Source organism: Panthera uncia, chromosome B4 (genome assembly GCF_023721935.1).
Source record: "Panthera uncia isolate 11264 chromosome B4, Puncia_PCG_1.0, whole genome shotgun sequence".
In the NCBI taxonomy this organism is placed as follows: Eukaryota; Metazoa; Chordata; class Mammalia; order Carnivora; family Felidae; genus Panthera; species Panthera uncia.
In genome coordinates this window covers 28718792-28732286 of record NC_064809.1, presented here as the reverse complement: position 1 = coordinate 28732286, position 13495 = coordinate 28718792, and the positions used below count along the sequence as shown (strand labels likewise).

The 13495-nt window shown below is 38.3% G+C and overlaps 1 protein-coding gene across 3 annotated transcripts in view; it reads right to left on the bottom strand.

Annotated features, from left to right (window-relative positions):
* LOC125918683 (coiled-coil domain-containing protein 7-like) overlaps positions 1-13495 on the bottom strand; it is a 140508-nt gene that overhangs the window by 84635 nt on the left and 42378 nt on the right. For 2 of the 3 annotated variants that reach the window (XM_049624803.1, XM_049624801.1), the window contains exons 5-6: positions 11815-11835; positions 11447-11479 (exon numbers count right to left, since the gene is read on the bottom strand). The exons of the other annotated variant lie outside the window; for it this stretch is intronic. In XM_049624803.1, the coding sequence (XP_049480760.1) occupies positions 11447-11479; positions 11815-11835 (54 nt within the window). The remainder of the gene's footprint in view (positions 1-11446; positions 11480-11814; positions 11836-13495) is intronic. 3 annotated transcript variants of the gene reach the window in all.

Genomic DNA, 13495 nt, shown 5'->3' with positions numbered 1-13495 from the left:
CCCTCTTGCACTGTTGGTGGGAATGCAAACTGGAAAACAGTGTGAAGATTACTCAAAAAATTAAAAATAGAACTACCCTATGACCCAGCAATTGCACTACTGGGAATTTATCCAAAGGATAGAGGAGTGCTGATTCATAGGGGCACATGTACCCCAACGTTTACCACAGGACTATCAACAATAGCATATTATGGAAAGAGCCCAAATGTCCATAAACTGATGAATGGAAAAAGAAGACGTGGTGTACATATACAATGGACTACTACTCAGCAATGAAGAAGAATGAAATCTTGCCATTCACAACAACATGGATGGAACTGGAGGGTATTATGCTAAGTGAAATAAGTCAGGAGAAAGATGGATACCATGTTTTCACTCATATGTGGAATCTGAGAAACTTAATAGAAGACCATGGGAGAAGGGAAAGAAAAAAAATAGTTACAGAGAGGGGGGAAAACCGTAAGACTCTTAAATACAGAAAACAAACTGAGGGTTGATGGGGGTGGGGGGGTTAGGTGGGTGAGAAAAATGGGTGATGAGCATTGAGGAAGGCACTTGTTGGGATGAGCACTGGGTGTTGTATGTAAGTGATGAATTACAGGAATCTCCCCCTGAAGTCAGGAGCACACTGTATACACTGTGTGTTAGCTAACTTGACAATAAATTATATATAAAGAATGGCCAAATAAGATAAGAACACATTATATAAATAAATTTTTAAAAAATAAATTAAAAAAATAAAGAATTCATAAAATTTAAATAAACATTTTTTAAAAAGAGGATTCTTATATATCTTCAAAAGCTTGACTGTCCAGTTTTGCTGTCTCCACTGAATAGGCTGGTAAAACAAGGGCTTCATAATAATATAATAAAATATATTGTACTAAAAAATAATAAAAAATAAAATAAAATAAAAATCCATTCTTGGGGCACCTGGGTGGCTCAGTCAGTTTAAGCGTCCGACTTCATCTCAGGTCATGATCTCACAGTTCATGGGTTTGAGCCCCACGTTGAGCTCTGTGCTGACAGCTCAGAGCCTAGAGCCTGGAGCCTGCTTCGGAGTCTGTCTCCCTCTCTCTCTGCCCCTCCCCCACTCACACTCTGTCTCTCTCAAAAGCAAATAAACATTAAAAAAATTAGGGATGCCTGGGTGGCTCAGTCGGTTAAATAACTAGCTCTTGATTTCAGCTCAGGTCATGATCTTGCAGTTCATGGGTTTGAGCCCCACATCGGGTTCTGCACTGATGGTGTGGAGCCTGCTTGGGATTCTCTATCTCCCTCTCTCTCTGCCCCTCCCCTGTTCATTCTCTCATTCTCTCCCTCTCTCTCTTTCTCAAAATAAATAAACTTAAAAAAAAATTAAAAATCGGGGCACCTGGGTGGCTCAGTTGGTTAAGCATCTGACTTCAGCTCAAGTCATGATCTTGCGGTTTGTGGGTTTGAGGCCCACGTCAGGCTCTGTGCTAACAGCTCAGAGCCTAGAGCCTGTTTAGGATTCTGTGTCTCCTCCTCTCTCTGCCCCTCCCCTGCTCATGCTCTGTCTCTGTCTCTCAATAATAAATAAACGTAAAAAAACTTTTTAAATTAAAAATCCATTCTTCATTGCTGTGCTTACAATAGTGGAACATTTCTGACAGGTAGCATGTTAACCTTTATCAATGGAGGGTTCTAGACACTACAAAAAGAAGCAGCTTTGTTCCTAGTTCTGTCATCTCTCTCTGCTTAATCCTAGGGCACTGCATAGTATACCTAGTAGAGCTCACCTCCAAAAAGTTACAATAGCACCACCCCATAGGTGTCTTCCTCACAAGGTCCCTGGCATGGCTCATTCCCTCAGGCAGCTTCTCCTAGAACTTCTTACAAAATCTACCAGTGCAGAAACCCCTTCAGGAATCTTTCCAGCATACCACCCTTGGAGACAGCAAAAGGAACAGCACCTCTCCAGAAGATGGCTTTCCCCAGTACCAGAGAGGATGGCTTCCCAATGTATCACCCTTATGACCAGCTTCCCAGTAAGTCCTGGTTCCACCACTATGGCACCCCAGAAAACTCAGTGATGACAGCTGCTCCTTCTTCACAAGTTCTGGACCTTAGCCCTGGGTTAGGGACAGGGTAAGGATGGGGGTATTAAGATTTGTTCCTTCTTTAAGTACTTTGCTTCCATCCTATCAATAGAGGCTGTTCCTTATATCTTCTATTCCTATATTCTTTAGAGTTGCCTTTACCTCTTGGTAGGGATTCTCCTATATTAGTAATTCTTTATATTGAACTTTCCCTATTCAAATTACAGTGTAGTTTTTATCTTTTGATTAGACCCTAACTGATACGTTGCATTTCCTGTTAAGAATTCAATTTAAACATGAGTCCTTTCTGGGAGAAGAGATGATATCACAGAACTAAAGGAATATGGAATAGACAATGAGATTATCAGCTACAAGATTTCATCAAAGACACCTACTTGGCACAGGTTCCAGCAGAACCACATAGCCTATGTGCTAATCCTACATTTCTCTAGTGCAGCTCACCACACATTCTGAAGGCTTCAACATGTATCTCTGTTGATGTAACATGACCGCAGGCATTAGCCTCACCAGCATGTACTATCAATAAAATGTGTCAGCAATAAAAACAAGATTATTCCAAGATTCTCAAATGTTAGTATACATAATAATCCTCTAAGAAATCCTATTAAGGGGCGCCTGGGTTGCTCAGTCAGTTGAGCATCCAACTTTGGCTCAGGTCATGATCTTGTGGTTAATGAGTTCGAGCCCCACGTCAGGCTCTGTGCTGACAGCTCAGAGCCTGGATCCCGCTTTGGATTCTGTGTCTCCCTCTCTCTGTTCCTCCCCCACTCGCACTCTGTCTCACTGTCTCTCTCTCAAAAATAAAGAATAAAAAAATTTTTTAAAGAATTCCTATTAAAAAGGCATATTGCTAACCTATACACATACAAAAAGAACTTTAATTCAGGAACTCTGACATGGAGTTCTGAAATGGGCATTTGGAACAGGTATCTTGGGTAATACTTAAACATGATCCATCAAACATATTTAAGAAACCATTCATCAAAAGTCATAAGATAATACAAACACATTGGCAATGTATCTAATACACACCAAATTTAGTAATTATTCATAATAATTAATTATGGATTTAAAAACTGAAAAATTTGGAATTCTAGATCAGAAGTTTAGTTCTATACTAAAGGTTCCTCCTTGTGAATATGAATGCATACACCAGGATTTGAGAAATACTGGAAATGATGGTAACTGGCACTAAAGTGTAAATAGTAGATACAGAGAAAGATCAACATATATGAAAGCTATTTAGGACATAAAATCAAAAGGACTCAGGAATGTATTGAATATTAAGAAATCAAGTTGTCAAGGTTAATCGCCACATTTCTGTTTTACCCAACTGGATAGATATTACTACCATTCACTGAGACAGGGAACACTGGAAGAAGTGTAAGTTTAAGGGTAAAAAAATTATTGGTTTTGATTCATTGGGTGTGAGGTGAAATAGTCTAGTAGGCAATTATATACCCATCTGGAGTTCAGAGGATGATTTTGAGCAAGAAGTGTACATTTCTAAATTACCAGTATAAACGTAACACTTAAATTGAAAAACCAGTTGTGGTTGCCTAGGGGGTAAGTTTAAAGTAAAGAAAAGAGAGGTTCCGGAAGATGGCGGACACAACGCGTCCTGCCGATCACTTAGATTCCACCTACACCTGCCTAAAGAACCCAGAAAACCGCCAGAGGATTAGCAGAAGGGAGTCTCCGGAGTCAAGCGCAGACTAGAGGCCCACGGAAGAGGGTAGGAAGGGCGGCGAGGCGGTGCGCGCTCCACGGACTGGCGGGAGGGAGCCGGGGCGGAGGGGCGGCTCGCCGGCCAAGCAGAGCCCCCGAGTCTGGCTGGCAAAAGCGGAGGGGCCGGACAGACTGTGTTCCGACAGCAAGCGCGACTTAGCGTCTGGGAGGTCATAAGTTAACAGCTCTGCTCGGAAAGCGGGAAGGCTGGAGGACAAAGGGAGGGAGAGCTGCTGAGCCCCCGGACGGCAGAGCTCAGCTTGGCGGGGAACAAAGGCGCCAGCGCCATCTCCCCCGCCCATCCCCCAGCCAAAATCCCAAAGGGAACCAGTTCCTGCCAGGGAACTTGCTCGCTCCGCGCAAACACCCAACTCTGTGCTTCTGCGGAGCCAAACCTCCGGCAGCGGATCTGACTCCCTCCCGCTGCCACAGGGCTCCTCCTGGAGTGGATCACCTAAGGAGAAGCGAGCTAAGCCTGCCCCTCCACCCCCCGTGCACCTTGCCTACCCACCCCAGCTAATACGCCAGATCCCCAGCACCACAAGCCTGGCAGTGTGCAAGTAGCCCAGACGGGACACGCCACCCCACAGTGAATCCCGCCCCTAGGAGAGGGGAAGAGAAGGCACACACCAGTCTGACTGTGGCCCCAGCAGTGGGCTGGGGGCAGACATCGGGTCGGACTGCGGCCCCGCCCACTAACTCCAGTTATACACCACAGCACAGGGGAAGTGCACTGCAGGTCCTCACCACGCAAGGGACTCTCCAAAATGACCAAACGGAAGAATTCCCCTCAGAAGAATCTCCAGGAAATAACAACAGCTAATGAACTGATCAAAAAGGATTTAAATAATATAACAGAAAGTGAATTTAGAATAATAGTCATAAAATTAATCGCTGGGCTTGAAAACAGTATACAGGACAGCAGAGAATCTCTTGCCACAAAGATCGAGGGACTAAGGAACAGTCACGAGGAGTTGAAAAACGCTTTAAACGAAATGCAAAACAAAATGGAATCCACGATGGCTCGGCTTGAAGAGGCAGAGGAGAGAATAGGTGAACTAGAAGATAAAGTTATGGAGAAAGAGGAAGCTGAAAGAAAGAGAGATAAAAAAATCCAGGAGTATGAGGGGAAAATTAGAGAACTAAGTGATACACTAAAAAAAAATAATATACGCATAATTGGTATCCCAGAGGAGGAAGAGAGAGGGAAAGGTGCTGAAGGGGTACTTGAACAAATTATAGCTGAGAACTTCCCTGAACTGGGGAAGGAAAAAGGCATTGAAATCCAAGAGGCACAGAGAACTCCCTTCAGACGTAACTTGAATCGATCTTCGGCACGACATATCATAGTGAAACTGGCAAAATACAAGGATAAAGAGAAAATTCTGAAAGCAGCAAGGGATAAACGTGCCCTCACTTATAAAGGGAGACCTATAAGACTCGTGACTGATCTCTCCTTTGAAACTTGGCAGGCCAGAAAGGCTTGGCACGATATCTACAGTGTGCTAAACAGAAAAAATATGCAGCCGAGAATCCTTTATCCAGCAAGTCTGTCATTTAGAATAGAAGGAGAGATAAAGGTCTTCCCAAACAAACAAAAACTGAAGGAATTTGTCACCATGAAACCAGCCCTACAAGAGATCCTAAGGGGGATCCTGTGAGACAAAGTACCAGAGACATCACTACAAGCATAAAACATACAGACATCACAATGACTCTAAACCCATATCTTTCTATAATAACACTGAATGTAAATGGATTAAATGCGCCAACTAAAAGACATAGGGTATCAGAATGGATAAAAAAACAAGACCCATCTATTTGCTGTCTACAAGAGACTCATTTTAGATCTGAGGACACCTTTAGATTGAGAGTGAGGGGATGGAGAACTATTTATCATGCTCCTGGAAGCCAAAAGAAAGCTGGAGTAGCCATACTTATATCAGACAAACTAGACTTTAAATTAAAGGCTGTAACAAGAGATGAAGAAGGGCATTATATAATAATCACAGGGTCTATCCACCAGGAAGAGCTAACTATTATAAATGTCTATGCGCCAAATACCCGAGCCCCCAGATATATAAAACAATTACTCATAAACATAAGCAACCTTATTGATAAGAATGTGGTCATTGCAGGGGACTTTAACACCCCACTTACAGAAATGGATAGATCATCTAGACACACAGTCAATAAAGAAACAAGGGCCCTGAATGATACATTGGATCAGATGGACTTGACAGATATATTTAGAACTCTGCATCCCAAAGCAACAGAATATACTTTCTTCTCGAGTGCACATGGAACATTCTCCAAGATAGATCATATACTGGGTCACAAAACAGCCCTTCATAAGTTTACAAGAATTGAAATTATACCATGCATACTTTCAGACCACAATGCTATGAAGCTTGAAATCAACCACAGGAAAAAGTCTGGAAAACCTCCAAAAGCATGGAGGTTAAAGAACACCCTACTAACGAATGAGTGGGTCAACCAGGCAATTAGAGAAGAAATTAAAATATACATGGAAACAAACGAAAATGAAAATACAACAATCCAAACGCTTTGGGATGCAGCGAAGGCAGTCCTGAGAGGAAAATACATTGCAATCCAGGCCTATCTCAAGAAACAAGAAAAATCCCAAATACAAAATCTAACAGCACACCTAAAGGAAATAGAAGCGGAACAGCAAAGGCAGCCTAAACCCAGCAGAAGAAGAGAAATAATAAAGATCAGAGCAGAAATAAACAATATAGAATCTAAAAAAGCTGTAGAGCAGATCAACGAAACCAAGAGTTGGTTTTTTGAAAAAATAAACAAAATTGACAAACCTCTAGCCAGGCTTCTCAAAAAGAAAAGGGAGATGACCCAAATAGATAAAATCATGAATGAAAATGGAATGATTACAACCAATCCCTCAGAGATACAAACAATTATCAGGGAATACTATGAAAAATTATATGCCAGCAAATTGGACAACCTGGAAGAAATGGACAAATTTCTAAACACCCACACTCTTCCAAAACTCAATCAGGAGGAAATAGAAAGCTTGAACAGACCCATAACCAGAGAAGAAATTGAATCGGTTATCAAAAATCTCCCAGCAAATAAGAGTCCAGGACCAGATGGCTTCCCAGGGGAGTTCTACCAGACATTTAAAGCAGAGATAATACCTATCCTTCTCAAGCTATTCCAAGAAATAGAAAGGGAAGGAAAACTTCCAGACTCATTCTATGAAGCCAGTATTACTTTGATTCCTAAACCAGACAGAGACCCAGTAAAAAAAGAGAACTACAGGCCAATATCCCTGATGAATATGGATGCAAAAATTCTCAATAAGATACTAGCAAATCGAATTCAACAGCATATAAAAAGAATTATTCACCATGATCAAGTGGGATTCATTCCTGGGATGCAGGGCTGGTTCAACATTCGCAAATCGATCAACGTGATACATCACATTAACAAAAAAAAAGAGAAGAACCATATGATCCTGTCAATCGATGCAGAAAAGGCCTTTGACAAAATCCAGCACCCTTTCTTAATAAAAACCCTTGAGAAAGTCGGGATAGAAGGAACATACTTAAAGATCATAAAGGCCATTTATGAAAAGCCCACAGCTATCATCATCCTCAACGGGGAAAAACTGAGAGCTTTTTCCCTGAGATCAGGAACACGACAGGGATGCCCACTGTCACCGCTGTTGTTTAATATAGTGCTGGAAGTTCTAGCATCAGCAATCAGACAACAAAAGGAAATCAAAGGCATCAAAATTGGCAAAGACGAAGTCAAGCTTTCGCTTTTTGCAGATGACATGATATTATACATGGAAAATCCGATAGACTCCACCAAAAGTCTGCTAGAACTGACACATGAATTCAGCAAAGTTGCAGGATACAAAATCAATGTGCAGAAATCAGTTGCATTCTTATACACTAACAATGAAGCAACAGAAAGACAAATGAAGAAACTGATCCCATTCACAATTGCACCAAGAAGCATAAAATACCTAGGAATAAATCTAACCAAAGATGTAAAAGATCTGTATGCTGAAAACTATAGAAAGCTTATGCAGGTAATTGAAGAAGACATAAAGAAATGGAAAGACATTCCCTGCTCATGGATTGGAAGAATAAATATTGTCAAAATGTCAATACTACCCAAAGCTATCTACACATTCAATGCAATCCCAATCAAAATTGCACCAGCATTCTTCTCGAAACTAGAACAAGCAATCCTAAAATTCATATGGAACCACAAAAGGCCCCGAATAGCCAAAGTAATTTTGAAGAAGAAGACCAAAGCAGGAGGCATCACAATCCCAGACTTTAGCCTCTACTACAAAGCTGTCATCATCAAGTCAGCATGGTATTGGCATAAAAACAGACACATAGACCAATGGAATAGAATAGAAACCCCAGAACTAGACCCACAAACGTATGGCCAACTCATCTTTGACAAAGCAGGAAAGAACATCCAATGGAAAAAAGACAGTCTCTTTAACAAATGGTGCTGGGAGAACTGGACAGCAACATGCAGAAGGTTGAAACTAGACCACTTTCTCACACCATTCACAAAAATAAACTCAAAATGGATAAAGGACCTGAATGTGAGACAGGAAACCATCAAAACCTTAGAGGAGAAAGCAGGAAAAGACCTCTCTGACCTCAGCCGTAGCAATCTCTTACTCGGCACATCCCCAAAGGCAAGGGAATTAAAAGCAAAAGTGAATTACTGGGACCTTATGAAGATAAAAAGCTTCTGCACAGCAAAGGAAACAACCAACAAAACTAAAAGGCAACCAACGGAATGGGAAAAGATATTTGCAAATGACACATCGGACAAAGGGCTAGTATCCAAAATCTATAAAGAGCTCATCAAACTCCACACCCGAAAAACAAATAACCCAGTGAAGAAATGGGCAGAAAACATGAATAGACACTTCTCTAAAGAAGACATCCGGATGGCCAACAGGCACATGAAAAGATGTTCAACGTCGCTCCTTATCAGGGAAATACAAATCAAAACCACACTCAGATACCACCTCACGCCAGTCAGAGTGGCCAAAATGAAGAAATCAGGGGACTATAGATGCTGGAGAGGATGTGGAGAAACAGGAACCCTCTTGCACTGTTGGTGGGAATGCAAATTGGTGCAGCCGCTCTGGAAAGCAGTGTGGAGGTTCCTCAGAAAATTAAAAATAGACCTACCCTATGACCCAGCAATAGCACTGCTAGGAATTTATCCAAGGGATACAGGAGTACTGATGCATAGGGGCACCTGTACCCCAATGTTTATAGCGGCACTCTCAACAATAGCCAAATTATGGAAAGAGCCTAAATGTCCATCAACTGATGAATGGATAAAGAAATTGTGGTTTATATACACAACGGAATACTACGTGGCAATGAGAAAAAATGAAATATGGCCTTTTGTAGCAACATGGATGGAACTGGAGAGTGTGATGCTAAGTGAAATAAGCCATACAGAGAAAGACAGATACCATATGGTTTCACTCTTATGTGGATCCTGAGAAACATAACAGAAACCCATGGGGGAGGGGAAGGAAAAAAAAAAAAAAAAAGAGGTTAGAGTGGGAGAGAGCCAAAGCATAAGAGACTGTTAAAAACTGAGAACAAATTGAGGGTTGATGGGGGGTGGGAGGGAGGGCAGGGTGGGTGATGGGTATTGAGGAGGGCACCTGTTGGGATGAGCACTGGGTGTTGTATGGAAACCAATTTGACAGTAAATTTCATATATTAAAAAATAAAAAATAAAAAATAAAAAATAAATAAATAAATAAATAAATAAATAAATAAAGTAAAGAAAAGAAAAGGAGGATATAGAATGAAATCTCAAGGCGCTCAAATATTTATTGGTTATAAAATAAAGGTGGTTCTAAAAAGGAAACAGCTAAAGAGGTAAAACAGTAGCCAAGAAAGCGTAATTCACAAAAGTCAAAGAAATAGTGTTTTAAAAATGATGAAATGATTGACAATGTCAAGTATAGCTAAGGTAAAGAAAATTCCTATTGAATTTGACAATATAAAAGTTTCATAGAACCAAACAGAATGTTTTCTTTATTATGGAGAGAGAATCTAATCAGGGTAGGCTGAGAAATGCTTTGGAAGAAAAGAGTATATATAATAAATTGATGCCAAAAAAATGAGCTCTGAAGTTTCAAAGTATGGCCCTCAGCTAAACTGTTAAGTTTTTATAGAAAATCCACAAAAACTCCAATTATTTTTGATAGCCCTAGTTGGCTCTTTCAAGGAGAGAACATCCAGATTAACCTCTTCACTAGATGCCAATTTATCAGCTAATAATTTTTTTTATAAAAGACTCAACTAGTTTTATTGTCCCTCAACTATCTTCAAGGCTTTTCCTCTCCTCACTTTTATAAATCTTTGATTTTGCCTTTATTTAAAAAAAACAATAATTTTTTTAATGTTTATTTATTCTTGACAGAGAGAGAGAGAGAGAGAGAGAGAGAGAGAGACAGAGCGTGAGCAGGGAAGGGGCAGAGAGAGGGAGACGCAGAACCCAAAGCAGGCTCAAGGCTCTGAGCTGTCAGCACAGAGCCCAACATGGGGCTCAAACCCATGAACCATGAGATCATGACCTGAGACGAAGTCAGATGCTTAACCAACTGAGTCACCCAACAGTAATGTAATAACTATTTCCCTTATGAGTAAATTTGCATACAATTTTTTTTAAAGATTGGTTATGAAGGGCAAAAAAGAAATAGGCCAGTAATTGGAGGGAATGTGGCATCAAATTAGAGAGACATGAGTATATTTAAAACCTGAAAGGAAGAACACAATTGGTTAGGAAAAGTTTAATATGTGAGAATGATTAATCAATTTCTTAAGATCCAAAACAAGTAAAAGAATGAGTCTTATGTAAGAAGAGGAACAATATTTGTTTAATAAGAAGAAAGGAGGAGTGAATGAGCATGGATTTAAATAAGCTGTTTGGTAATTTAGGAGTTCTAACCGGTGGCTTATATATCAGGCATTTCAAGTGACTCATTGAGAGTGTAAATGAAAATGGGACTGAGGGAATATAGGTTTGAGATGATGCTCCCTCTCTCTTTCAAAATAAATAAATAAACTTAAAAAAAACAGCATAAAGTCTTTCCCAAAATGGAATTAAAAACCCTTAAGGTTAGAGACCGATAGTTTTCAAAATGGTCATAAAACATCTGAAAATCTAAAGTATAAAAAAAATCATAAACATACCATTAAATTTAAATAAAACCAATATAAAATTGTATAAGTAAGCATATTATAATATCATACATGTTTTTTAAATACAGGAGAAAGGTTTAAGCTGATATAAGTTTTTCCTTGTCACTTACTCTTTTACATATATTAGGAAAGAATGATAATTAAATTTCCATTATTTATTTTTAAGAGAAAGAATGTGTCAAACTCAGAGCATCTCAGATACATGCAGGAATGTAGTGTGTAATCAAGGAGAAACATTTTATTCTAACCTTTTGTTCCTTCTCTACCTAAGTCAAAAGATTATAAACAATAGTTATTCAAAAAATCTTAACTAATTTCAAATTGATTTTCAAATGAGACAAAATATCAATTAAATTCACAATTAAGAAATGTTATACTTACCTCCTCCATCTGATTGACCTGTAGCTGAAACCACTTTAAAAAAAAAAAGAAAGAAAGAAAGAAATACTTATTGACAAGTTATTCAAACATGTGGGTGGGTACAGGTGTGTGTGTGTGTGGGTGGGTGTGTGTGTGTGTGTGTGTGTACTTCATCTATCAGATATTAGCCATGAACTAAACATCATTTATCCTAGGGTTCAGAATTGGGCTAATGCAACATACAACTGGAATATAACATTTTAAAATTTATATAGTTGCAAGTTTGGGAGTTCTTTTTACTTCCTCAAAACTTAGAAACCTCTTCTTCATTAGTGTATATTTCTGTATTATAATTTCAGTAGGCTTAAACTGTAATATATTGAACATACCTTAAAAAGAGATTCCAAAATCTGGAAAATAAAGTTTTAATTAAAACATTTAAATATAAAATTATTCACTATGTTATGATATGATAAACTATTTAATTCTCTATAATTTTCAATAAGAAAAATATACAAATTATTAAAATAAAACTGTAAATCTACAATCCAAGATAACATTTTTATAATTACAGATATAGTTTTTAGTACATCATGCATAGACAACTCAGTTCTAGAAAACTGTCCACCATTATAGATATATAGTATGATACCCAAAAATAATGTACATTTTTTTTCATATATTAGTTAATATAAATAAGGAATAAAATTAAGATTCCTCTTGGAAGAGATTTTTTTCATAAAGCATAGAGTATAATAATGAAAAGCATTATCATAAGAACATTATCTCTTCAGTAAAACTTGCTCTGTTGAAGGGCCTAAAAATTGAGATACAAAATATTATATTACTACTTGATATTTTTAATAGGAAATGCATACAACTGGTCTGGGAGACTGTGACAGAAACTGAATATCCAAAATGAATCACACAATCCTAAATACCAATATTTACCACTTAGAAAATATAATGTTCAAATGATTACATTTGAAACACACCCACAAAAGCCCATTCTATCACATCCAGATAAAAGTTCTGAATTACATTGTTAAAAAAAAATTAGTACATTCATTAGAGCAGGAAAAAAAAGTTACTTAAGTGAAAAATCAGACTAGTCTAAAAATTTTTTTTGCCATACTAACACTAAATCAATAGTTCAAAAAGTGTAGTCCCCAAACCAAGAGCATCAGTATCACCTAAACAATCATATTTGTTAGTAATGTAAATTCTTAGGCCTCATCCCAGCCAACTGAATCAAAAACTCTGGGAGTAGGGCCAGCAATTTGTGTTTTAACTGGCCCTCCAATTGATTCCATTGCATGCTAAAGTTTGAGAATCACTGTGCTAAATAATAAGAAATCAAAAATCTAAGCAAAAAGGGCTGAGATCCTCAACAAAAAATACCAAAGTAAATAAATATCCATGTCTGAAGAGAAATATTTTTAGTTGCATAAGGATTTAGAAACTAATGTTCACTGAGGCACACTACCTTGGAATAAACTCATTCTTTCCACTATCAAGAGATTCCAAGGTTCTCAAAACCTCCTTTCCTATCTCAGAAGATGATAGGAAACCATCATATATCAATTCACTCATTCATTACAGCCAGAGTCCAACAATTATTTAAACCACTAAAAGCCCAGAGAACAAAGACTTTCTCAACTACTGAGGAAACCTACATCTTCAGTTTTAGTAATGCGGAACCTAGAACACTACTGATAAAAGTGGAGAATGAAAACTGATCAGAAGTGAGGAAAATCAATTTTACACAAACACTAAACAGAAAACGAAAATTCCATGAAAATGTAGAGGAACGTATATAAAGTTCCCAGGAAAAATATTAAACTTCTATTCTAATTTTATTTATCATTTAAGTGTGAAGCCAAAATGAAACTGTTTTCAGAAATTCAAAGGCTCCCAAATGATTTCACCACACATTCTAACCTAACAAACAACAACAAAATTTATTCTTAGAAAAGTAAATGTAAGAAAAAACTATAGGCAAGGTAATCAGTATATACCTTACTCTTTTGTTTGTTTCAAGTTTTTATTTAAATTCCAGTTAGTTAACAT